The sequence below is a fragment of the Leptonychotes weddellii genome, chromosome 12, assembly GCF_054177405.1.
Source record: "Leptonychotes weddellii isolate Sample4059 chromosome 12, ASM5417740v2, whole genome shotgun sequence".
In the NCBI taxonomy this organism is placed as follows: domain Eukaryota; kingdom Metazoa; phylum Chordata; class Mammalia; order Carnivora; family Phocidae; genus Leptonychotes; species Leptonychotes weddellii.
In genome coordinates, this window is record NC_138380.1 from 52,543,857 (window position 1) to 52,570,341 (window position 26,485).

The 26,485-nt window shown below is 38.8% G+C and overlaps 1 protein-coding gene across 1 annotated transcript in view; it reads right to left on the reverse strand.

Annotated features, from left to right (window-relative positions):
* Positions 1–55: 55 nt before the first annotated feature.
* TSPAN13 (tetraspanin 13) overlaps positions 56–26,485 on the reverse strand; it is a 32,298-nt gene continuing 5,868 nt past the window's right edge. The window contains exons 2-6 of the mRNA XM_006736126.3: positions 9,333–9,500; positions 8,581–8,661; positions 7,795–7,908; positions 6,390–6,503; positions 56–1,130 (exon numbers count right to left, since the gene is read on the reverse strand). Coding sequence (XP_006736189.1) covers positions 1,056–1,130; positions 6,390–6,503; positions 7,795–7,908; positions 8,581–8,661; positions 9,333–9,500 — 552 coding nt within the window. The 3' untranslated portion in view covers positions 56–1,055. The remainder of the gene's footprint in view (positions 1,131–6,389; positions 6,504–7,794; positions 7,909–8,580; positions 8,662–9,332; positions 9,501–26,485) is intronic.

Sequence of the window (26,485 nt, forward strand, 5' to 3'; positions counted from 1 at the left end):
CCATTTAGCACTTCTTCCGTTACTTTCTTTTAATTGAAACATTCATACACGAGGAAAGGTTTCCATTCTTTAATTTTTTAATATAATATACAGAACCACAATACTATTTCAATTTCAAATTATGGGAGCTCACATTCAAATAAGCTTGGATTTGACAAGTTGCTGTTACAATACTGAGAAAATTCATGAAAAAGGTATTTAACAATTTGTAAGATAATCAAATATCTTTTTGCTACGTGGGCCAATGCATTAATAGTAACTTGTTTAAAAATGCAGTCTTTTGGACTTCAAATTATTATAAAAGAATATGAAGATTATATAGCTATACTTTCTGAATTTCTCAGACCCATTCCATTTCAAAAGCTGAAGGCAAATGTTACACATCAGAACATTCATAAGATCGTATCTCCTCCGTACTTACCTATAAAAATCAAAAGCTAGACCACACTTTCCTAAAGACATAGCTATTTCTAGGCTACAGTAGTGTAATCATAAAAGACTACTAGAACTAAATTATCACTTTTATGTTAACAATTTTCACCACAATACAGCTTTCCTAAAAAGACAAAAAAAAAAGCAGGATTTTGGATTTCCCTTACTGAATTTAACATAATAGAATCTCATACTTTCTGGCTTTAATAAGCTTCAACTCTTTTTTCCAGTAGGAACTATCTACACAGCACAGTGCTACATACAATTAATTATTCCAGTGAGATGTATATTTAGATTTACAATATGATCAACACAATAGTGCCATACAAAGTTTTTCTGCAGGTAAAAATGCTAAGAAAGGCCACAGTGGACAGTGCCAGACACTGTGAATACGGCAGATTACAGGTACCACCGAGGGTTAGAGGAGACCACAAGTTTCTAATTTTTTCAGCAATGGGAAAAGAAAAACATTTAGAGAAACATAAGAGTAAAAATATATAATTCCACTGTCAATAATAATGTAACTTTTCAGATACTGCTTCCTTAAACAGGCAAATTAGTTGAACCTTAAGTTAGAGAAAGTGAACAAGATCCAAATATGAAAGATGTTCCTTGTTTTCTCATCAAAGGAATGCACTAGGATTAGCACGAGGATCCTTCTGGTTCCTGTATCTGTAGGTCAGCCAAACACCCAGGATCTGGAATGGAAGGAAAAAAAAAAAAGAAGAAAGAGAAAGTAACAGTTGTATCTGTTTCTTCAGTTTATCAATAAACAATCTGGAACCTCTGAAGCACTTGGCATTATTTGTTCAAAGGCGAAGAGATTTCTTTTTCCCTTTAAAGTGTTGTAAGTAGCCCAAATTAGAAACCCTAAAAACAATTAATATGAATACTGGCCCTCCAGAGATGTCTGCATCATAATCCCCAGCACCTGGGATTAGGTTACCTTACATGGTAACAGAGACTGGGCAGATGTCATTGGGTTAAAGCTGTTGGGACAGGGAGATCATGTGGGTGGGCTCACTGATGTAGTCACAAGGGTTCTTACAAAAGAGAGGCAGGCAAAACAAAATCAGAGACAGAGAGAAAAGACAGTGTGACGTCAGAAGCAGCAGGAAGTGGAGTCAGAGAGAAGATGCTGCATGGCTGCCTTGAAGATGGAGGACAAGGCCACCGAGCACAGGCAGCCTCTAGAAGCTGAGAAAGGCAAGGACGCATCTTCTCCCATACAGCCCCCCGGGGGAGCCTGCATTTCAGGCTTCTGACCTCTAGCAGAAGAGAATAAATTTGTGTTGCTTTAAGCAACTCCATTTGTGATTATTTGTTACAGCAGCAATAGGAACTTTTTTTTTTTTTTTTTTGAGACAGAGAGAACGAGAGAGAGAGCACATGAGAGGGGGGAGGGTCAGAGGGAGAAGCAGACTCCCCGCCGAGCCGGGAGCCCGATGCGGGACTCGATCCAGGGACTCCAGGATCATGACCTGAGCCGAAGGCAGTCGCTTAACCAACTGAGCCACCCAGGCGCCCCGCAGCAATAGGAACTTAATACAAACACTAAACTGTCTGGATAGCTAAAATATCACATAATTTTGATAACTGAGAAACAAACTGGGTTGAGAAAGAATTCAGTAATAACGAAAACCCCACAATAACAAATTTTGCTAACGCAGATCTTTAAAAAATGTTGTAATTCCTGCCTTTCTCAAGAACCGGGGATCTCTAATTCTAGAAAAATACTAAGTTGTTACTGTGTCGTTTCCCAAACCAGGTTCACAAAAGCCTTAACCAATATAATTTTTTTTTAAATTAAGAAATTTATTCATTCTGTTTCTGCTACCTCAAAGATGATTTACTTAAAATAATCAAAAATTCTTAGACTGAAAAAGATACAAATGTTTAATGGAACAAAATGAATTTCAAATTATACTTTCCACTTTAGATCTGTGCCAACTTTTCATCTAAATTTTGTTTATTTGACTTCATAACTACTCATTAGCCCTTTAAACTACTTCTAGAGAATTAGGATCAATCCAAAATTGCCTCCATTACCACAGTAATAATCCCTGTGTTACTCTAAAATTCACGACTGGCAGTGATTACAGTTATAACATGTCAGAGCTGAAGGAACTATAGTTTGTGAGTTGAATCAAGGAAAAATAAGTCTAATTTAAGGAAGTGGGAAGCCTGGGTTGCGGCATATAGAACAGGGGAAAAAAAGGAATTTATTTAATAAACACATGAGGAGTACTTTGTGACAGACTCTGTTCTTCACACTTTACAAATTCAAACAATCCTCCCAAACACCCTGAATGATGGGAACATTATCCTCATTTTACCAGCAAGGGAACTGAGGTAACGAGGTTAAATAAGAGGGTAGCGGTCATACAGGTCACAAGTGCTAGAAATGTGGTTCAAACGTGGAATCCATGCCCTCTAGCACATCTGGGGTTGTATGTGCAATCTGATGTACTGAAGGCCATTCTCAGGCTAACATTCTACCTACCATGTCAGCCAGGCTGGTTTTCACAATGCTGAGATACGTGCACACCTGCTGTGGACAGCAACTCCTCTGACACCCCCAACCTGCCCAAGCACCATTTCCTTCCCCCTGCCCCAGAAACACTGGCACACAGGGAGAGAGCTTTGGGTGAGAATTTTTGAGGTTTTAAATCGTTTGATTATCAGCCCTGGATATAGGCCGATAGTGTAAGGTACAGGGGAAACAAAGCAAATGGGTACATTAGACACTCAACATCTGAAGCCACATTTTACCAAAACTTCATTCCTCCATTTCAGCGGTAAGTGACAAAATGAGACAGTCTCTTCCTTTGCCCCATTGTTGAACCATGATCTCGTCCCTCCCTCCCTAGGAGAGTCTGGAAGGAATGCCACACCCAAAATGCAAAAAGATCAAAGTTAGATAACTAATGGATTCTAAGCTTACAAAGCTGCTTAAAATGATCTAAAGATTCTCAAGGGTAACTTTGACTACAACTGATCGTGAACTCCGCTGATCCTAGAACCTAGGCCTAATATGCAGGCCACTAGAGTATATAGCTCATTACATAGAAATATGTGCAATGAGCCTACACATTATTTTTTTATGTTTATTTATTAAATATAGAAAGGCGGAAGGTAATAAGCCAAAATATAAACATTGGTTATTTGTCATTTTTAGTTAGTAAATCCATGTAATTTTTCATGTTCAAAATCTTCTGTATTTTCTAAAGTTTCTACAAAGAACCTGTGCTAACTTTAACATGTTAAAAGTTAACATGTCTCAGCTATTTTTCAGATTCTAAATCAAAGTTTCTTTTATGGTTTACATTTATTTTCAGCTATTATAAATAGTTCAAAATCAAGCCTGTTTCACCAAGGAAAGGAAATCATTGGTTAGCTTCATCCCTATGATTCTGTGAACTATTGAATAAAACAAAAAATTTAAACTTAGTATAGCTATAAAATATTCACTATCCAGAAAATATCAGGTTGTATAAGTTATTATTAAAATCTCCAGCCAGGTTTCAAAGGACATGGTGTATAAAATATTAAAATATAGAGGAGGATTCCATGAAAGAACACCAAGTCTTCTTAGCTTTTAAGACACCTAAGACTCATGAGTTTATATTCTTTGTTTTTAAAGATTTTATTTATTTGAGGGGTGCCTGGGTGGCTCGGTTGTTGGGCGTCTGCCTTGGCTCAGGTCATGATCCCAAGTCCTGGGATCGAGCCCTACATCGGGCTCCCTGCTCCGCGGGAAGACTGCTTCTCCCTCTCCCACTCCCCCTGCTTGTGTTCCCTCTCTCGCTGTGTCTCTCTCTGTCAAATAAATAAATAAAATCTTAAAAAAAAAATTTTTATTTATTTGAGAGCGCGTACGCATGCACATCTGAGTGGGGGGAGGAGCAGAAGGAGAGACTCTTCATGCAGACTCCCCACTGAGCACAGAGCCAGAGGTGGGGCTTGATCTCATGACTCATGAGATCATGACCTGAGCTGCAACCAAGAGTTGGACGTTCAACTGACTGAACCACCCAGTCATGCCCCTGTGAGTTTATATTCTTAAAAGTATTAATATTTTTAAAAAACAGTAGGAGGAGGGATGAATAGGCAGAACAGAGAAGATTTTTAGGATAGTGAAAATATTCTGTATTATATTCTAATGATGGATACATGTCATTATAAGTATGTCCAAATCCATAAGATGTACAAAAGTAAACCCTAATGTAAACTATGGACCTTGAGTGATTATGATATGTCAATGTAGGTTCGTCAGTTGTAAAGAACATCCCACTCTGGTTAATGGTGATAATGGGGGAGACCATGCCTATGTAAGGACAAAGGATATATGGGAAATCTCTGTACCTTTCTCTCAATTTAGCTATGGACCTAAAACTGCTCTTAAAAAAAAAAAAAGTCCTTAAAAAAAAAAATAGGCATAACTGAAAGTAATGTAACCTCATGAGAAGAAAATGGAGCTGCTCAAAACAATTAAATTCTCAAAATAAATTCTAAATATAAAAAGGAAACCATGTGGCAAAATCTGGCTAATGTGCTATATGGAGATTGCTCATCCTGGTTTTTCTCCTATCTATATTTTTAAGTTTTCATGGAAAAAATCGTACGTTTAAAAGGAAACAAAGGAATAATGCACAGAATTGTTTTTAAACAGTACATCAATTTTCTTGAATCACTGTCAAAACCAACCCACAAGTAACACAGCTCTTTCATGAGAAAAAGTAAAATGAAAAAAAAAAAAAAAGCTCAGAATGGGAAGAGATGTCAGGGGAGACTTCTTTTAAAAAATGAATATTAACCTTGGTCTTTATCTCCACTTTGTTAAGAACAACCAAGTGTGAATTTTTCATTCTCAAGAGAAGGAAACTGAATAGAATATATAATATATCCACATATATGTATATATAATGTGCTATATATTGACCCTACATCATATACATATATAGTATATACATTATATACACAAATGCAGTATATACATTATATATACAATATTAAATTTGATTTTCTCCTGTTAATATGTCTAATGTCAGTCTGACTCTTAGTCTAGCTAGAAGGATCTTGAAGGGCAGAGAAAAATGTCCCTTCCCACCCACTCTAATTTAACCAGCTCATTATTGAAGAACACAAGCTGGCCCAAGGGTTTGCTGTTATCCACAATAAACATTCTTTTTTATTCATTTTACATAGTCATATGATTATCTCCATGAAATAAAGCACTATAAGTAGAATGTATGAATTAAAAAAATTTAATTTTGATACATATTGTCAACTCAGCTGTATCAAAAAACATCCACAGGTATTGAGAGTTTAATAAAGACACTGAAAAAGGAATTAGCATCCTCTAAAATTATCAATGAGTGTGGTTTTGCTTACAGATACATATATTATACATAAATGTATTAATCAATATATTTTAATATAGTATAAATACATGCAATATAAATAAGAAACTAGTAATAGTGTTTACCTGTAGGTTTTGGAGGGCTAGAAATAATGGGGGATGGGCTTGGAAGGCATTTTTCAAAGCATATCTTTATAAGTATGTATGTGTGTGTATTATATACTATATATATTAAACAGTGCGAATGTCCTACCTATTCCAAAATTAAATTTAAAATTATAATTCATCATACAACTCTACAAATAGAAGAGATTCTAGAAATAACCCAGCCTAAACTCATTTCACTTGTTCATTAAATTTTAGACAATTTAATAATCAAGCATCTCACCCTGTATAAAATTCATGCTAGATCTGTGAGGTCTTCTGATTTCAAGCCAGGGCTCCTCTAATTACAATACTAGTTCTCAATGAGGATATTCATCGATACATTCCTTAAGTTAAGGGCCATGCTAAGGTAAAATGTCATGCCCTCTTGCCATATAAAACAGAAAACCCTATGACAAAAGCGGAAAGAGAGTGAGTTATTTGCACATACCTCCGTAAAGCTGAAGAAGAGGCCAATGCCACCGACAAATCTCAAAACCTCTCCAGCGTATTTTCCTATTATTGGAGCACATGGCGAGCATGGGTGGCTGCTTTTGAAACAGCTCTGTATCAATTAAAAAAAAAAAAAGAACTTTTATTTCAAAGTACAATTATAAAAAGCAGATAAACACTGAACCCACCTAAAAATGAGTGGCTGGAGTATTACATCCAATCTGGGCCTTGGCTGTTTAGTAGTAGCTCCCAAGGTTCCCAAGCCCAGCATACACACCTTGAGTGATCGCACCCCCCGCTTTGAGTGTGGATGGGATTTGTGAATATGATAAACACTCACTCCCATGTTTACCGTGTGGTTATGTAAGACACCACCTTAACAGAATGGAGCGATTATCATGCTCACTTAGATGCTGCCATGTTGTGAGATGGTTGTATATGTATAGTTAGAACCTGAGAGCAGCCTCTAGGAACTGAGGAACACCCAGCAATAAAATGGGACTAAAGCATTACAACCACCAGAAGCTGAATTCTGCCAACACCCACTGAGCTCGGCAGAACACCCCAGGCCTCAGATGAGATTGCAGCCCTGGCCAACACCTTGATTTCACCCAGATGAGATCCTAAGTGGGGGACCCAACTAAGCCATTCTCACACTCCTGATCCATGGAGACTGAGGTAATACATGGGTGGTATCCATGTGTCACATAGCTCTAGAAAACGAATAATCCCACAAAAGACGCCTCATTGAAGGAAAATCCAGCTCAGGGCTCAGAGAGACGGTAATAGGAGTTTCCCCGAAATATAAACACATGTGAACTTCCTAGGACAGTCAAACTCCAAGACTATCCTCACATTGGGGTCTGGCCTAGGACAACAGTATGGCTCTGATTTGTCCATCGCTAACCCAGCTCTCACAGAAAAAGCATGAAGTTGTAATGGGGAAGAAGGGAGGGAGGATAGAGGGTTATTTCCATGTATCCTCCTCCCTGGGGATGCTTAACTGGTTAAAGAGCCCCAAAATTTAGGATAGACCACTCTCCTCCTACTACCCTGATATGCTTCAAAACCAAGATACTGCTACAGCTCTTCCGCACCTCTATGGCTAATCTGTTCTTATTTTTCTTTCACAACTTGTTCTAGGAGGAATTGAACGGGAAGGAATTAGGGGCAAAGAACCACGAGTATCTGTGTTTGGCAGGGCTCTAGGATATTTAGTACTGTCAGGAGTGGACACTTGAGAACAGACAAATGATGTAATGGTGTACATGGAATATAAGATAGGTATATGTAAAGCATTTTAAAAATACAACTCAGCATCAGAAATTCCATTTCTTTCATGTTAATCATTATTCATCTGTATGTAATACATCTCCAGAAAATATTTTATACTTTGTACTTACAGCCAGGCAGGTGTCATTTGGGTTAAAACTTCGAAACCCACAGCAGTTTAAATTTCTCTGGATGTCATTTCGAGCACTTGCTGTATTGTTCCAACCCACTTCCAGAAGCTGACCCTAGAAAATGCGTTTAATATATACATTGAAATGTGTTATCCCTGCACAAAATGTATAAAGCTAGAGCCTACAACTTTTAATATGAGTGTACCTAAAATAAATACTCTTTGTAAGACGATTAAAAGTTTTCAAAGGGTAGTACCTAAATTTGCAACAAAAATTAAAGCACTGCTTCTATCCCAAGAATGAAAAATCTTAACTTTTCCATGCATTTTAAAAGAAACACTTAGTTCAAAAGATTCTCAGACTGAAACAAGACACATTTTCCATTGCCCTAAACAGAGATGCGTATTCTTTTACAAATTAAGAGTTCAGAAAGTGTAATTGCTAGAATGGTATCACAAACGTTTCACTGCATAATGGTGGGAAAAGGCTGCGTGAACATCTTTCAGTAGTGGCACTTTTTACCCAAGGAAGGGAAAATTCCACTTCAAGGATGCCGGGGGTGGGGGTGGGGGGCGGGGGCCGGGGGGCCAAAAAGCAACATCTGATGGCACTTCAGGGCTCCGAACAGCCCCACTAATGCAATCAGGAACAAGAGATTTTAGCTGTCTCCAGTGAAATGCCATTCTGAGCAAAGAGGAATTATCTTATATTCCAATCATTTCTCCCCTTTTTTTCCTACACATACTATGAGGCCTAATAAAAGAAAAGAAAAAAGTTTTTGCTTACCTGTTGCGCCTGGTTCAGGGCTAAGCAAGCACATGATACAGAAAACTGAACAATAAATACAAGTAAGAGAATAATCATGTACTGAGAATTCAAGTTAAGGTATTTCTCGATATTCTTAAAATTACATAAAATAGAGGTACTGACAACTTCAGAATGTACTAGAAGGATTTCAACCAGAAAACAGAACAAATGGCACCTAGAGAAAGTTTACAAGGAATATACACAGTTATTTTTCTCATTAATACACTGTAGATATTTCATAATAAAAATACTAATATTTAAAAGCTGATCTGTTAGAATTTCATTTAGATTAAAATAAAAATTCTTACATATATAAAACAAGAAATAAGTATAGATAAATGTATTTAAGGTTTCTTAATATTAAAATCTTAAAAAACAATCACTGAAATTCTCAACCACATATTGACCTTTCGGAAAGGGCCTAGAGGTCACCAAATCAGTTCAACGTAATTGAATTTGCAAGATATAAATAGGACTATACTGAATTTGCAGAATACATTCTTCATGATGTGAAAAGGAGAAAATGGGAACATATAAGCATACAATAATTTCACCCTAAGAAATGTTCCTAATGTTGTGGAACAAATACACAAAGGGCATGCTAGGAGCTGCTCTCTGGCAATTTCTTTCCTAATGATAACTCCAAATCAGTTATGGTAATCAAAAGAGTAATCAATAAAAGTAAGAACAAATTCAATTGGGGTGAAAGTTCTGCTTTTAAAAAAGGATACAAAAAAAAGCAACACCTGATGGTGTTTTACGGCTCCAATCAGCCCCACCAACGCAATCAGGAACAGGAAAATGCCCACTGCAATGACCACACCGACCACCCGGAGGCTGGAAATCAGCCCGAAACCAATGCCCCACGCTGCGATTCCAATGAGCAAGAGACTAACCAACTACAAAAACAACCAAAATGGCCAGGGATGGGGTGGGGGGGAGGGGAAGAGAAAGAGGGGAGGAAAACATCAATTTATAGAATAACATTAAAAACATTTTTCAGTATCTCACAAATGACTGCTCATACTCAATAACAAGATCTTAATAGTATTATTTTAACAAATTAAATTAATCCTCAGGCATGCTTCAAAAAAAACTAATCATCTATGAAATTATTATGAAGCCTCAGAGGTCATCTGGTTTACTAAGCCTAAATGATTTCTACCTAAGCTTTTGAAATCATGGCATATGTGAAACTCCTAGATGCCAATACATCTCAGTCAACTATGGATTCCTTCACATGGAAATCACTTAGGTTTCCTTCAAAGCCAGATGGACTATAACCTTCTCTGTGATGCCTTCCTCATCCTCTATAAACTGTTCTTCGAAGATGGTTCTATTGTTCCCCTCGTCACACTCTCAGTCTGTTGCCAAGCCTGTCTCTCGGAGGAGATTTGGGAGCACCCTTAGAGGAAAGCCCCATCTTCTCATCTGTCTGTATCCCCAAAACCTATCATGGAACCCGTGCCTTGAAAACAATCAAAAATTTCTCAAAGAATTGTGGAAAAAAATTGCTTTAGATATCATCATGTATCCTTTCAGAATTCAGAGACAGAGAGGTCACTAAAACTCTTAGGACAAAAACAATCTAAGACTTTAACTATTTTGAGTAAAGTGGTATTCTGAGCAAGGCGAAATTACTTTATACTCCATTTATTTATATACTTATAAAATAAAACCAAGAGGTAGAATGCATGCCTCAAAATCAGTCATTACCTGTAAAACACAAAGTTACAATTATTTCTTTAAAATAGCAAATAAAGAACATGCCATGTAAATATGATGTAAAACTGAGAGAAGATAAAGCTGGAACAGGTATGTGGGAGGGATGGGGGTTGGGGTAGCAGGGCAGAAAGGAAGCATATTTCCAATCGAGAGTCAGCCATTTCCTGGAGCAACGTGACAGTATAATACACAGTTGAGAGGAATCAAAATACATAAAATATACTTTCTAGCACCATTTCACGACCCAATAAACTTTGTTTCTAAACATAAAGTAAATCACCATTCACTCAAAAGGATTTTTACTCAAATATTTAGTTTTTTATACATGTAATCATAGTTTAGCAATGCAAATTTTAAATATCTTGGTATCTAAAACCTCTTACATGTGTATATAAGTAAAACTGCTAAATATTGACAAAGAACACACATTTGTATTTTTTAAAAGATTTTATTTATTTGAGAGAGACCACGACGGAGCACGGCAGTGGGGAGGGGCAGCGGGAGAGGGAGAAGCACGCTCCGCAGAGCAGGGAGCCTGACGCCGGACTCGATCCCAGGACGCAGGGATCACGACCTGAGCCGAAAGCAGATGCTTAACGGACTGAGCCACCCAGATGCCCCACCTATTTTATTTTTATCCATTTATTACAAAGCAGATCTTGAGAAGAAAGAAACTGCCTATAGCATGATAGAACCAAGTTACGGAGTTACATTGACTTGCTGTTCCCCACAGCAGTTAGTACACACACAAAGCTTTTGTTTTCAGAGGGAGAAGGAGAGGGAAGAAATTCTCAGAATCTTTGCCACCCAGAAATTGCTTGGTCCCCCTCATTTTCTCAAGTGCTCCTTATCAGCAGGTCCATTTGCTTCTGTCTTGTTTTTATCTGCTCACTCACTATTGTCTCATGACTTCCAGCTATCTTGGATTGAGAAAAAGTCCTCTGCTCCGTCACCAGCGAGCTTACTTCGGACTCTGTGGCATCCAAATATAGCATGTTTCCTTCCATGAGGGGTGAAAGAAGAAGGTGAGAGGATGCAGGGACAGGTCTTCGCCTCGGCTCTGCTCAGCATCCTCACTGCGTCGTGGGACCAAACGCTGAAGGTGCTCTGCATTTGCAACACATCAGAGTAACTCACGCTATCAGTCAGGGTTCTCCAGAGAAAGAGAGCTAACAGGATATATATTTAGAAAGAGATTTATTTTAAGGAATTGGCTCATGCAGTTATGGGGCCAGCATGTCCAAAATTTGGAGGAGGACAGCAGCTTGATAATTCAGGCAGGTTTTCTCTGACACAGTCTTGAGGCAAAATTCTTTCTTCCTTAAGAAACCTCAGTCTTGGGGCACCTGGGTGGCTCAGTGGGTTAAGCATCTGCCTTCAGTTCAGGTCATGATCCCAGGGTCCTGGGATGGAGTCCTGCATCGGGCATCAGGTTCCCTGCTCAGCGGGGAGGCTGCTTCTCTCTCTCCCTCTGCCCCTCCCCCCTCCCCCCTACTCCTGCGCTTGCTTGCGCGCGCACCTGCGCGCTCTCTCTCAAATAAATAAAATCTTTTTTGAAAAAAGAAACCTCAGTCTTTGTTCTCAAGGTTTTCAACGGATTGGATGAGGCATACCACAATGGGAGTAATCTGCTTTACTTAAAGTCAATTGAGTGTAAATGTTAAGTCTAAAAAATGCCTTCAAATCAATAGCTACACTAGCATTCAACCAAACATTTGGGCACATGGTCTGGCCAAATTGACAGATAAAATTAATCAGGACACTTGCCAACTTCAGTTCCTGGGTTTGATGCCTATTTCCTAATTCAATTAAATTTGGGAGCAGGATTGTCACTCTCTATTTCTTTATTTGAGTCTTGGAGCCAAAAAGATCAGAAGCATGAATCATATGATAGTTACAATTCTTCTAACCCTATAGTTTTAAAGAATCCTTTTGGGAATCCTACCAAATCCTTACTATATTAACGAAATTCTTACACGTCAAATAGCCAACAACAAATGACTACTGCCCACTACACACTAGAAGCCAGAGACAAGATATCCCTACTAGAACAAAGGCCGGCAGACCTTCTCTGCATAAGGCCAGATATTTATCATCTGGCCTTGTGGATCACACGGTCTCTGGCACAACTATTAGACTCTTCCACTGTAACACAAAAGCAGCAGTGAACGAATGAGCAGAGCTGTGTTCCAATAACACTTCATTTACAGATACTGAAATTTAAATTCATGTAATTTTCATGTGCACCAAAAGATTATTCTTCCTATGATTTTTTTAATCCCTTAAAAATATAAAGCCATTCTTTGTTGGCAGGCTATACAATAATAGGCATTGGAATTGATGTGACCCATGAGCCATAGTTTGCTGACCCTTGCTCTAGAAGTCAGGGTAGCAGAGACTAAAAAGTTAAAATGGGACAAATAGTTGTTTTACCAGATATTTTTACAAGATGGGTCAGAGGACAGAACAATAATCAAAAAAATCCAGATAAACAGAATAAGCCAAAGACTGCAAAGAAATAGTAAAGGAGCAGGTAATGGGCTGAAAAAAATGACCATACTGTGAATCTTACCTTAAACAACAAAAGAAAAGGATATAAATATTCTATTATTTATAATAAATATATAATAAAATATTTATAAAGCATTTTATAAATATTATTTTATATGGCAAAAGATATGACTGAATTAAAAATCTTAAAAGGAGGAGCATATCCTGGGTTATCAGGTAGACCTTAAATGTCATCACAAGTATCCTCATAAGAGGGAGGCAGAAGGAGACAAGAGAAGAGATGACCACGTAATGACAGAGGCAGAGGGTGGTGTGGCTCCAAGTCAAGGAATGCCCTCAGTCACCCGAAGACAGAAGAGGCAAGGAACAGATTCTCCCCCGGGGGTCTCAGAGAGAGTGCAACCCTGATGATACCTTCATTTTGGACTTCTGGTCTCCTAAACTGGGGGAATAAATTTCTATTGTATTTAAGCCGCCATGTCTGTGGTAATTCGTCCAAGAAACCCTAGGAAACTAATACAAAACAATTCACACAACGGGCACTCGACAAGTCAGGAACCTCTAACTATTACAGAAAGCTGTCTGATATTTTACCACTAATGGAGTCCTACCGTGCGGCTGGAGTGAAGTATTCAGGTATCCTTGTCAGCAACCTCCTAGAAGACCAAATCCTTTATTTATAGCAGCAACATCTCAGTAAAATGTGATAACTATCTTTTGCTCTCTCAGTTACCAACTTACAGGGTCATTAATAATGAGAATCTTTTCCCTTTTGAAAAATAACATCTACAACTAAAAGAGAGGAATACTATATCACAGCAAAAAGAACTTCCAGGTCTCAGACCAGGCATTATGCTATTATGGAAAACATTATCTAGAACATTCACAAGTAACTCTGCTCTGATTTTTTTGTTCTAAGTAGGGGAAAAAAGAGGCTACTCCCGTCAATAGACCTCTCTGTCAAAAGTATTTTTCACCAAGTTCACTCTGTGTCTCTCACATAGGTGTCAGTCTATCCCTATCGCTAATACAAAGTGTGCCTCCTTTAAAAACACTGAAGAGAGTTTATCAGTTTCCTCTTGTCACTTTAACAAATTACCACCAGTTTAGTGGCTTAAAACAACACAAATTTATTCTGCTGCAATTCTGGAGGTCAGAAGTCCAACATGGGCCTTACTAAGCTAAATCACAATGTCAATAAGGCTGCATTCCTTCTGGAAGCTCTGGGGGCAAATCCCTTTCTCAGCCTTTTCCACCTTCTAGAAGACCCTTGCATTCCATTGCCTGTAACCACTTCCTCCATCTTCAAAGCCAGTGTGGCATATTCAGATCTCTTAGTCTACAACCTGTTTCCCTAAGCATATCTCTTTCTTTTGAGTATAGCCCTCCTGCATCCCCCTCATAAGGACCTTTGTGATTACACAGGGTTTTCCCAGATAATCCAGAATAATCGTCCCATCTCAAAATGCTTAATTTAATCACATTGCAAAGTACCTTTTGCTACACATAACGATCCATATCCAAAGAGTAGGACGTGCACCTTTGGGGACAGAGGGATATTATTCAGCTACCTTAGAGGGTTCTGGGGTCATTGGCAACTTGGCTACTATAGAATCTTTCCTGCTCCGAATACTTTAAAATATTATAAAAGATTGCAATATTTTATTTAAATATATACCTGAGCACCAAGAAACAATGGGAAGGTCCTACAGGCCAGAAAAGAAGGGAAAATGCAAAGTCAAAAGTGTAAGCATACAACTGGTGGGGGTGGGGCAGGAGTTCTGGATGGGAAGGGTAGGAAGGAATTCCTAGATCAGAGCAGTCCCTAAGGAGGAGGGACTTGGGTTTCAAACCAGGCAGGACTGGGAAGGAGAACTAAGACCACTGACAAGCATTTCTAGAAAGCTGTATTTTCAGTGTAAGGCGTTATAGAAAAACTACACCACCACACCCAGGCAGATAGCAAAGATTTTTGAGTCCCTTCAAAAAGCTTTTTGCAAGAAAGAGAAACTCTAAGCCTAGAGTCTAAATGTCTGGAGTCTAAATGTCACTACACAGGCATGCAGGAAGCTGATTCTGATAAATCAGCCAAGCAATTCAGATAAAAGCTGATCACTGGCAGTGATGGGATTTAGGGAAGGAAAACTCACAGAAGCAAATCCAAAATGATTCAGGAGGGACATCTGCTAATCCTAGCCCTCACACCATTCCCAAAGAAAAAAGTAAAAACTTTGCTGTCAATCAAAAATCATAAAACACATAAGGAAAAAAAAAATCTACAACCAGAGAGATAAGACAGACACAGCAAAGAAGAATTAGAGCCCCCAAGAAGTTGAGGTAATAGAACTAACCAAATGAGACTAAAATTATTATGTTTAAACTGACTAAAAAGATAAAAGAATAAAAACAATATGGACAAAACCAAACCATATTTAAAAATAGAGACTTGTCGGGGCGCCTGGGTGGCTCAGTCGTTAAGCGTCTGCCTTCGGCTCAGGTCATCATCCCAAGGTCCTGGGATCGAGCCCCGCATCGAGCCCCGCATCGGGCTCCCTGCTCCACGGGAAGCCTGCTTCTCCCTCTCCCACTCCCCCTGCTTGTGTTCCCTCTCTCGCTGTCTCTCTCTGTCAAATACATAAATAAAATCTTTAAAAAAAAAAAAAATAGAGACTTGAAAAAGAGCCAACAGAGCAAAGCCAAAGAAAGTAGAAAGAAGAGAAACATATTATAGGAAGGATAAATAAAGCTTCCTTTAAAAAGGAGAGAATGACAGGCCGTCAGCAAAATTATTTTTTAAGAAAAAGAATAAGGCTAAATTCCCCCAAAATGTCCTTAACTGATTAAGAACAGCTATCAAAAACCCAAAGCAAAAATCATATTCAATGATAAAACCTGAGAAACACTGCCTTCAAAATTCAGGAATAAGACCAGGTGCTCTCACCTCTGCTCTTCTATTCAGCATTGTAGTGGAGATCTGAGACAACTGAGTAAGAGTGAACACTGAACAAAAATGCTGAGGAAACACAGTTGTCATTATTCATATTAATAGGAGTAGCCACATGAGAAATAAAACAAGAGACTGCAAATATTTTAAAACTGGTAGGATTGAGAAAAGTTGCTATAAATAGGAACAATATACAAGTGTCAACAGCATTCTGATGCACTCCCCCAAAAGTTTTTAATGTATTTCTTTAGGATGCGATTTGTAATAGGCCCCACAAATACCAGGTACATATAAGTAAACCTAAGAAAAGTATTATAAGACCTTCATGGAGAAAATTGTGAAATTAATTGAAGAACATAAGAAAACTGCATTAAATGAAGAGACATAACACGTTCAGGGGTGGGAACACTATACATCAATTCACCTCCAATTTAGCCTACAAATTCAACATATCTCCAGTTAAAGTCTCAATAAGGTTTCTTAGGGTGGAACTTGATACAGTGACTCATTAATTTCCATGGAAGAATAAGTGTCCCCTGTCGCCAAAGGTCTAGAACATTTTTAAGAGTAAACAGAAAGGCCGTGTCTGCTTCATTCTTTCTCAGCCAAGCTGCACTCTCACCAGCACCATGCCTAAGAAACGCTCTTAGTAGCCAATCAACCTTTGTCAGTGCCTTCAACTAACCGTTCCAGACTCTCTCTTTGCTGCTGCTTTCACCATGCTCTGCAAAACCTGGGCCTGACTTTACATCTTTCGGACAGATTTTACTTTTTTTTAATTAGTAAAATTAAACATACAAATAAAACTAAAAAATTTAATAAGTTAAAAATCCAAACAAATATCACAACTTGTTGTAATGGCTCCATAATTAAAACCAAGTAGTTGACATACATCTAAATAAACCAAAAGTGTAGTAGGCTTGGAGGAAGATGGAATTCCAAATCAGTAAGGAGAGAGGCAGCTATAATTAACAGCCCTGTGACAATACCTTTGCATTCTGAAAAAGAGTAGTAGTAGTCCCTACCTCACAGCATAGATTTAAACCCTAAATATAAAAGCAAAACTTAAACTTTTAGGAAAAAAATAGAGAAAAATGTTTTGACTTTGTAGTTACAGAAAAACTTCTTTAGGGCGCCTGGGTGGCTCAGTTGGTTAAGCAACTGCCTTCGGCTCAGGTCATGATTCTAGAGTCCCGGGATCGAGTCCCACATCGGGCTCCCTGCTCAGCAGGGGGTCTGCTTCTCCCTCTGACCCTTCCCCTCTCATGCTCTCTGTCTTCCATTCTCTCTCTCAGATAAATAAATAAAATCTTTAAAAAAAAAAAAAAAACTTCTTTAACAAAACCCCCCAAAATCAAGGACCATACTAACGTAGTGTTTACTGTGTGCAAGGAAGTACTCTAAAAGTGCTTTACACTCACTAGCTAGTTTCATCTTTACAATAACCCTAAGAGGTAGGTAGTACTACTGCCTCCATTTTCCAGATGTGGAAAAAGTCAGGCACAGAGATGTTAAGTAACTTGCCCAAGATTACACAGCAAGGAAGGGATAGAACTGGGATATGAACCCAGGCTGTATGGCTGCAGATTCGGTGTTCTTACCTATCACACTATACACCACATTAAAATTTAAAAATTCTACACAATAAAAATCATCAGACAAATGTAGGATAAGCCTAGAACTAGAAGATATTTCCAGCACATATATATCAAAGAATACCTACTAATCAATTTAAAAGGACAAAAGCACACAGTAAAGCAGCCAAAGGTAATAAGAAGTGATCCGCCAAAGAAGAATACAAAAGGCAATCAACGCCTGAAAGATGTTAAATCTCTTTATATATCAGGAAAACAAAAATCACCACAATGGGATAGCATGTCACATGCACCAGATCGGCAAAAATTAAGCCTGATGATACCAAGGATGTGGAGAATCTAGAACCTATTCAAGTCAACGTGTCAATTTTTGCAGCCACTTCACAGAACAATCTGGAAGCACCTAGGGAAATTAAAAATATGTATCCCTTACTAAACCAGCAATTCTGCTTCGAGATTAATACCCAAAAGAAATACCCACATCCCCAACTAGACATCATACGTCAGGAGTTTGGTGCAGCCTTGTCACAAAAAAAATTGAAAACCACCTCAGAAACCATGACTGTTGCATTCGTAAACCCTGATGTGCTCACAGAGTAGAATACAAATGAGTTTGATCTATTTCTATCAAATCAATAAATTTCAAACATAAAAGAAATGAAGCAAATTATATAAATACTGATAAGACATACCACTTAATAAATTTTCAAGCACACAAAAAGTCACCTTATTTATGTTTTTTAAGAGAGAGAGAGAGGGGAAAAAAAGAGAGAGAGAGAACCTCCAGCAGGCTCCACGCCCAGCACAGAACCTGACACAGGGCTCCATCTCATGAATCTGAGACCATGACCTGAGCCGGAATCAAGAGTCGGACACTTAACTGACTCAGCCACCCAGATGCCCCACAAAAAGTCACCTTATAGTCTTTGTGGGATAGGTCAAATTGTCATAAGTATATAAACGTGCACGGAAATGACAGATGTTGATTTTAGGATAGTGACGACTTTTGAGAGGGGAAAATGGGAACGGGGATGGAGTGGGCCTTTCGCTGTCTAACACCGAACTTCTAAAAAACAGGGAGATGTGGCAAAAACACTGGCATCTGGGGAATCAGCCTGTTGGGTTCCCAAGATATTGGGTTCCCACAGTATTTTCTCTGCACATGAAATATTTCCCAATTAAAACCAGCCTTGAAAATTTAACAGCCCCTTTCCTACCATGGCGCTAAGTCTAAATTCTCCTGCTTTGCTTTCCTCTGTCAGTTGGTCCAACTTTCCTCATCTAGCCTTTGTTTCTACTATTCTCCCAAAAAAAAGCCACAGAAATCAAGATAGTCTCATTCATCTCTCAAATATTTCACATTAATTTTCATCTGCACATCTTCAAGGACTGTCCACATTCTCTCCTATGATGGGCTCCCAGTTAGGAGAAAGAAAGGCTTTCAAATGAAGGTGGTATATACTTGAAGACAGTACCAATGATTTGTTGTATCTCCACTTGTTTACAACAGAAAGCCAAGTTCTGGATCGATCACACTTGGATGGTCTCATGTGTGAAAAAGACACCACCCTGTCTCTCCTTCTTGCACCCAACTCCCAAGCACAGGTATGTTGGCACACCCACGAATACACATTCTCATTTGTAAGGTGGGAGAGAACATTGACTTAACTGTCCAATCCCAAACAAATTCTGCAATTATAACTACAACAGTAAAACTGTCCAAACATAAATTTATTTGGGCTAGTCAATTTTCTGATAAACCCCCAAAATACATTAGGTTTTTTTTTAATAAAATAATTGAAAACAACATAAATGTTACGTTCTCTGTGGCTAATGTTGCTAACACATTGCAGCACAAAGCCCTCAAGCATTCATAATTAATTTTTAAAATTAGAAATAGCACCCAAAGGTTTATGATAGGCCTTTAATTAAATTTGCCTATCAGAGTTTCTTTAACTTTTACTGTAAAGAAGCCCTTTAAAGATAGTAATGAAACTATTTATTTCTGAGTAGTGGTAATTATATGTTCTGGTTGGTTTGTAATTTTGAAGAGAATGGGGCTATACGAAGTCTTCCAAACTAGTGATCTAAAAATTACTGATTCCAATAAAATTAATTCTAACTGTATAATTAAAAAGCCTAAGTTCGTCACTAGAACTTGGTAGACAAAGGAACTGCAAGAATCCTTTGTTCAATAATAACAACAGTTTCCTATGAGACCAATTGTAATAGAAAGTAAATTTAGACCTATGACAAATAGTTTCCTTCCTTTGGGAGATGAAATACTGATAAAAACAGATTATGGATCTATTAACTCGTTGATAGCAATGTTTTTATGAGCAGGAAGCACCAACCTTTCCTGTTTTCTCTTTAAAACAAAGAGAAGTAGAGCTTCTAAAAAGAGAGATTAGAGGAGCTGTAATGGAAAAGACACACCAAAGCAGGATTAGTAAAGTATCTACAACTGGCATGACTTTGCCCAACCAAGCCCTGAAAGGAGGTGGTGGTGGCAGAAGCAAACAGTTCACGCGGGGATGGGTTGTGAGGAAGGTGCTAGTGGAAGGGGCATGGCAATGCTCAAGCAGGGCTCACGAGTCAGCAGAAATTCACGGAACACCAAGGCACAACGCTACCCGGCCAGTCATCTATTTCCTTCCATTTTACAGGTGATAAATCAGAGTAGCAAAATTACACGCCAATGACACAGAGGCAGAACTGTGGCAAACTTTCTGCTTGGTGCGTTTTTTTTCTCCCTGTGGAACCGTATCATAGTGCGTGGCATTATATTTAAGTAATTTTTAACACTGAGATATAATACTAACGACAATGTTACCATGCATAAGACACAGTTCTTGCTTTGTAGCCAGATCCTTGGTTTGCACAGCATCTCTTTAACTTACTCTCTAGGAGACCTGGCTACATAACCATGTATCAAAAGAACCGTTAAGTCTTCTACTCATATGACTTTTCCATTTGTCAACTACCAAATTCATTTTGTGCTTTTATTTTCCTTTCACCCAATCCAGAAATGTTGTCACATACACCTATATTCACACAAAAGCGCACAGTGCACTGCCCGGAGTAAGGGAGCAAGAATGAAAAGTGTTTATCGTCAGCAGTACTCTAGCACATAAAATTGTTCAAAACTAGTAAGCATGCATGTATTTGTCCATTTGTGGATACATGCAACGCCATTACAGAACAAAGAAAAAAATACGTTGTGCATAATGATCTTTATAATTTAGCTTAAGTGTTTTGTTTTTTAAAGATTTATTTATTTGACAGAGAGAGACAAAGCGAGAGAGGGAACACAAGCAGGGGGAGAAGAAGAGGGAAAAGCAGGCTTCCTGCTGAGCAGAGAGCCCGATGCAGGGCTCGATCCCAGGACCCGACCCTAGCAGAAGGCAGACGCTTAACGACTGAGTCACCCAGGCGCCACCCAGGTGTTTGTTAAAATATTAAACCACTACGCTAAGCTTTTAAAATGATGAAGTTGCTAGAATATTCTAGAATGAGGAATAGAAGAACCAAATTACTACCCAGAAGAGGAATGACCTCTGTAATAGACGTATGTTGCCTTTACAATCCAGCACATTCATCTCTTGTAAACCGCTTAATCATGGTGTTTCACAAGCCCCATCTGACCACTACTAGCAGCAGAGACACACAACATAGGCCTATCAATCAATCACGGTTGCTCATCCTCCTATCCACAGTGATTGGTCCATGGGATGGGTCCATAAACCAATGGTGTCAATCAGTTGTTCCGTTCCATAATGAAAGGATATTGAAAGAAAAATAAATGGGTTCCTCTGGCATACCAAGCTATAAGAACAATTAAAATTGATTCTGCCAGTGGTCATTTTGGCACATGGCAAGTTCTATCTTCAAAAAGAATCTAAGCAGTGTCAAGCTGAGCTGAGAAGTAGATAAAAGAAGCAAGAGAGTTCTGACCTTTTCTGAGCCCCTTGATCCAGCCATACTTGACAATCCAACTATTTGGATGTCCCAATTCTATGTATGCTTTCAAGAGTTTGTGCTCTCTCAAAAACGTATTCTTCTAAGCTCATCTATAACCCATAAAGAATTCTGGTTAATACAAGCTTCATCTTCCAAGTGTTTATCATAAATTTTTTAATACCTTCCAACTCGCAGAGACTTTGTCTACCTTCACAATTGAAACCACTTTCCCTACCTAGACTAACTCTAAGTCGTTCACCCTGAATGTAGGCTTTTAAAAAATATGAGCACTTCCTTTTAGCTGAAAAGACCTCCTGGAAACTTTAAGGACAAAACAAGAAGGTAAATCAGTGATCCAGAGAAATGCCCTACACGATCTTCTGTCTGCAAACACCATCTCTAGACTTACCAAATTTAACTCCAGCCTAAACTCTACCACAGAGCAGGTCAGTGGTTGCTTGCAGGTTGGGAGCAGGGGTTGTGGAGCAGGAGGGAGGGATTACAAGGGAGGATAAGCAAAGTGTAGGAGGCAATAGATATGTTCAAGGTCTTGAATGTGGCCATGGGGCTCAGAGGTTTACGTATATATCAAAACTTACTAAATTTCTACTGTAAACATGTGCAGCTTATGGTATGTAAATAATACCTCAATAAGACTGTTCCAACAAAAGACACACCTTTCCAAGGAAAAGCATTTTACAGTATCCTCCTTCTTCGGGAATGGAACAAATCATAATGCCTAGAGTTGCCAATGCGATTTGGTGGAAAGGAAGAAAGTTACACGCCAGGAATGGTAGATCAGGAAAACAATAATGACTGGGACCTTGATAAGATCCTTGAATCATGCCTCTGCTCTGGACTACCTACTTCTGAACATTTACCTACATGAAAATAATAAAGCTTACTATTTAAAGCAGGGGTAGCTGGGTTTCTATTACCTAGAGCTGGATTCTATTCCTAATATGGTGGTCTTTGGTCTTTTTCCAAAGCCTGGTCATTCCCAGGCTAGTGATCTGTTGCTTCTAATCTGAGAATAAAGTCCAAATCCCAGGCTAACAAATCCAAGGATACGAAGAGCCTGGATTACTGCAGGAGGTAATTCATTAGCCACTATTCCCCACCTCCAGCCATACTTCAAATTCTTCCAACGAGCCTTCTATACTTTAAGTGCCATATAAGCAAAGCACATATTATTCTGATACTGCTAGCACCTGGCTAAGTGCCTGGTACAGAAGAGGTACTCAAAATACACTGCTGAATCAAAGAGCTCATGAAATTGCTCATGATGCTTTAAGGACAGGTAAATGCTTCTTCCCTAACCAATATAATATTTGGGGGAAAGAAATTCAGCCTAATGTCCCAGATTATTCTTTCTCTATATAACCTATAAAAACCATTTTCATTCTTTCATCAAATATCCACATTTCAAAACAAGATGCAAAGAGAAACTTGAATTATTCTTTTTTTTTAAGATTTTATTTATTTATTTGACAGAGTGAGAGAGCACAAGCAGGGGGAACAGCAGAGGGAGAGGGAGAAGTAGGCTCCCCACCAAGCAAGGAACCCGATGTGGGGTTTGATCCCAGGACCCTGGGATCATGACCTGAGCAGAAGGCAGAAGCCTAACCATCTGAGCCACCCAGGTGCCCCAACTTGAACTATTCTTAAAATATTTCTCATTACTTCTATATATATATATATTTTTATTTTTAAATAAAATATAAAATATATATATATAATATATATATATATATATTTAGCATCTGAATTCTACCAGGGTAAGTGATTTGCTTTGAGGATGAAAGACGAATATAGAACATTTGACAAAACTGGATTCGATTTTGTATTAAATTATTCAAAAATATTTTGTCAGCACTAAAATAAGAGAGAGAAGTTATACCAGTGGAGGATAAGAAATTTAAAACAAGAGTAAGACTCAGAGGGACTGTACCACCAAAATGTACCCCAGCATCCACAGACACATGAAGAAAGCAAAGGCCCCAGACTGTCTTCCCTGTATCTGCTTCAACATTCATCATGAGCAATTACACTTGAACACTAAACTCTCCCTCTGAACTTCTGCCCAGTGTGGAAAACTGAAGAACAACTCAGCGATGATCAAGCATGTGTTTCTATGATGCCAAACATCTGGATAGAAATTTGAAAATTCTATAAATAATCTAGATACTGCTAAATATCCAGACATTTAGTGTTGAAGCCAGGACCTCAGTTCCTTGTTTCATTTTCATTCTTCAAATGACACAAAGAAGCCTCACATGCCATTGTCACATATTTTCCTTCCTTATGTTCTCCATGGTGCCAAGCAGATTTTCTACTTACCAGGCACAAAACACATATACATGTTACATAATATCTGCTAAGAAGAAGTTATATAAAAGAATTCAAAAGTAAGGGATCCTGACTTGTCATGTTCCAAGAATAACAGTTCGAGGTGGCACGCACAGCTGCCAACCAAGTGCCAACCGCCCCCTACTCCTGCCTGCTGTGGGGCAGTTCTGGGAGACAAGAAGCGGGGTTACGGGTGCAACAGCCCTGCACTGATTCTGTCATTCAATTAACTAAATGTCAACCATATGCCAGGGCTGTGTTGGGCAGTCAGAAGAGGAAAAGTGATGAGGACCCTGTCCATACTGTTGAGGGGCACAGAGTTTGTCCTATGAAAAGTAGAAGGATAAACGCTCTTTCCAACGACCTCATTGATCAATTCCAGAACCAAGTCTTAGTCCCCATCTTACTTAGCAGCATTTGAGACAGATGTTCCATTCTGCCTCCTTAAAATGACTTGCATTTGGCTTCCAGGACACCGACCTCCACCAGGTTTTCCTCTGACCTTCTCAGGCTCCTTTCCTGGTTCCCATTTGTCTTCTGAAGCTCTTATTGTAAAAGGGCCCTTGGTTCACTCCACAGAGTGAAGTGCACTTCTCTATCTATTCTCACTAACTTGTGGATCTCATCCAGCATCAACCCTAAATTCCATTCTCTATGTTGATGGCTCCCAGGATTTAAACTTCCAGCTACTACTCTCCCCTGAACTCCATTGTTGTCAGCCTAACTGCTATGTGACCATCTACATTTGGGTATCTGATTGGCATCACATCTAATATCGAACCCCTTTTCTTCCTCCCAAAGCCTTTTCCACCCACAGTCTCTCCATTCCTATTAATAGAAGATCCATCCTGCCAGTTGGTTAGGCCATACAACATGAGTAATCCATGGCTCCTCTTTTTTTCTCATGTCCCGTTCCAATCCATCAGAAAATTATGCTGGCTCCACTTTCAAAATACACCCCAAATTGGAATATTTCCCTTACACTGATATCACACTGGTCCAAGCTCCCCACATCTCTTGCCTAAATTACTGCGGTAGCCTTACATATGATTTCACTGCTTCCACTGTGGCTGTCTATAATCCATTCTCAATTCAGTAGCCAGACAATCTTTTAAATGAAAAATCAGGCCCAAGGCCACCAATGGCTACCCTTTTCACTCTGTATAAAAGCTCTCATCCTTCCAGTGGTCTCAAGGCCCTTCATCATCTGCATCTCACACTTTCTCTGACTCACATCCTACACTACTCCACCCCCTGCTCACTCTGTCCCAGTCATAATGGACTCATCTCTGTCCCTTGCATAAAAGGCATACTCTCCTTCCTCTATCTTTTCAAAGTTCCATCTATCTGAAACACTTTTCCCAGATATTTGTCTTTCATTGCCTTCAAATCTTTGTCCCAGTGTTGTCTTCCCAAGCAGGGCAATCCTGGCCATATATTAAATATGTACTTATCCTCCCCTATCCACCCACGGCCTCACCACTCTTCATTCTTCTTGCTCCATTTTTCTCCACAGCACTTTCTTACCTTTTCATACGATGTATAATTTACTTACTTATTCGCTTACCATCTACTGCATCCCATAAACATAAAACCCATGAAAGCAGCACATTTTGGTTTTGTTTACTGCTCTTGATGTTCAATTAATATTTATTATTGGAATGAATAAAAGAAAACATTATCTGGGTTCATCTTACATAAGACTAAAAATAATGTATTAGACTAATAAGGTAAAAAACCCTAGCCAACTATGATTTAGAGTACAATTTTATAGGAAGTGGATTTGTCCATGGGAAATGTTATAGGAAAACCTGGGAAGTGTATGAAAGGTTGGCCAACAACAGAGGATGAAAGAGTATTTCAAGAAACATATTAGCTCCTACCAGGGATATATAAAAGTAATGCCTACTTATTATTTTTTAACCCAATGCTAACTTTAATGTTTTAAAATAGTTGGCTGCCTTCTAGATTTAACTTTGAATAAATTATCTTTTTTTTTTTTAAAGATTTTATTTATTTGTTTAGAGAGAGAGTGAGCATGAGGGCAGGGGGAGAAGCAGAGGGAGAGGAGAGAGAGAATCTCAAGCAGACTCCATACTGAGCACAGAGCCCAACACAGTGCCCGATCTCACGACCCTGAGATTACGACCTGAACCGAAATCTAAAGTCAGATGCTCAGGGCGCCTGGGTGGCTCAGGCATTAAGCATCTGCCTTTGGCTCAGGTCATGATCCCAGGGTCCTGGGATCGAGCCCCACATCGGGCTCCCTGCTCAGCGGGAAGCCTGCTTCTCCCACTCCCCTTGCTTGTGTTCCCTCTCTCGCTGTGTCTCTCTCTGTCAAATAAATAAATAAAATCTTTAAAAAAAAAAAAAGCCAGATGCTCAACTGAGCCCCCCAGGCACCCCTAGTATTTAATCATTTTTTATGATTCAATATTATAATCATTTTATCATGTTTATGAAGTTTTCATTAGGTATGTTTTGCCCCTGGTGAAAAGGGAATAACCAATTCTGTAAATTTAACTCAAGGAGTATTTAGAGAGTATAGCTTCTGGTTTTTGTGGGGGTTTTTTTGTTTTGTTTTGTTTTAAAGAAAATGCTACACACTGAAGGATCTAACAAAGAGAAAGCTATGATCTCTGCCAACAATAACAAAAAAAAAAAAAATGGTTAATGGTCTAGCTGGCGTAAAGACCAAACACAAAGCTATCTACGATATGGAGACTCAGGATGGTCAACGGCAAAGACAAAGTAAAACAAAATCTTACAATACTGACTCTCAGCCCTCACTGTAATTTAG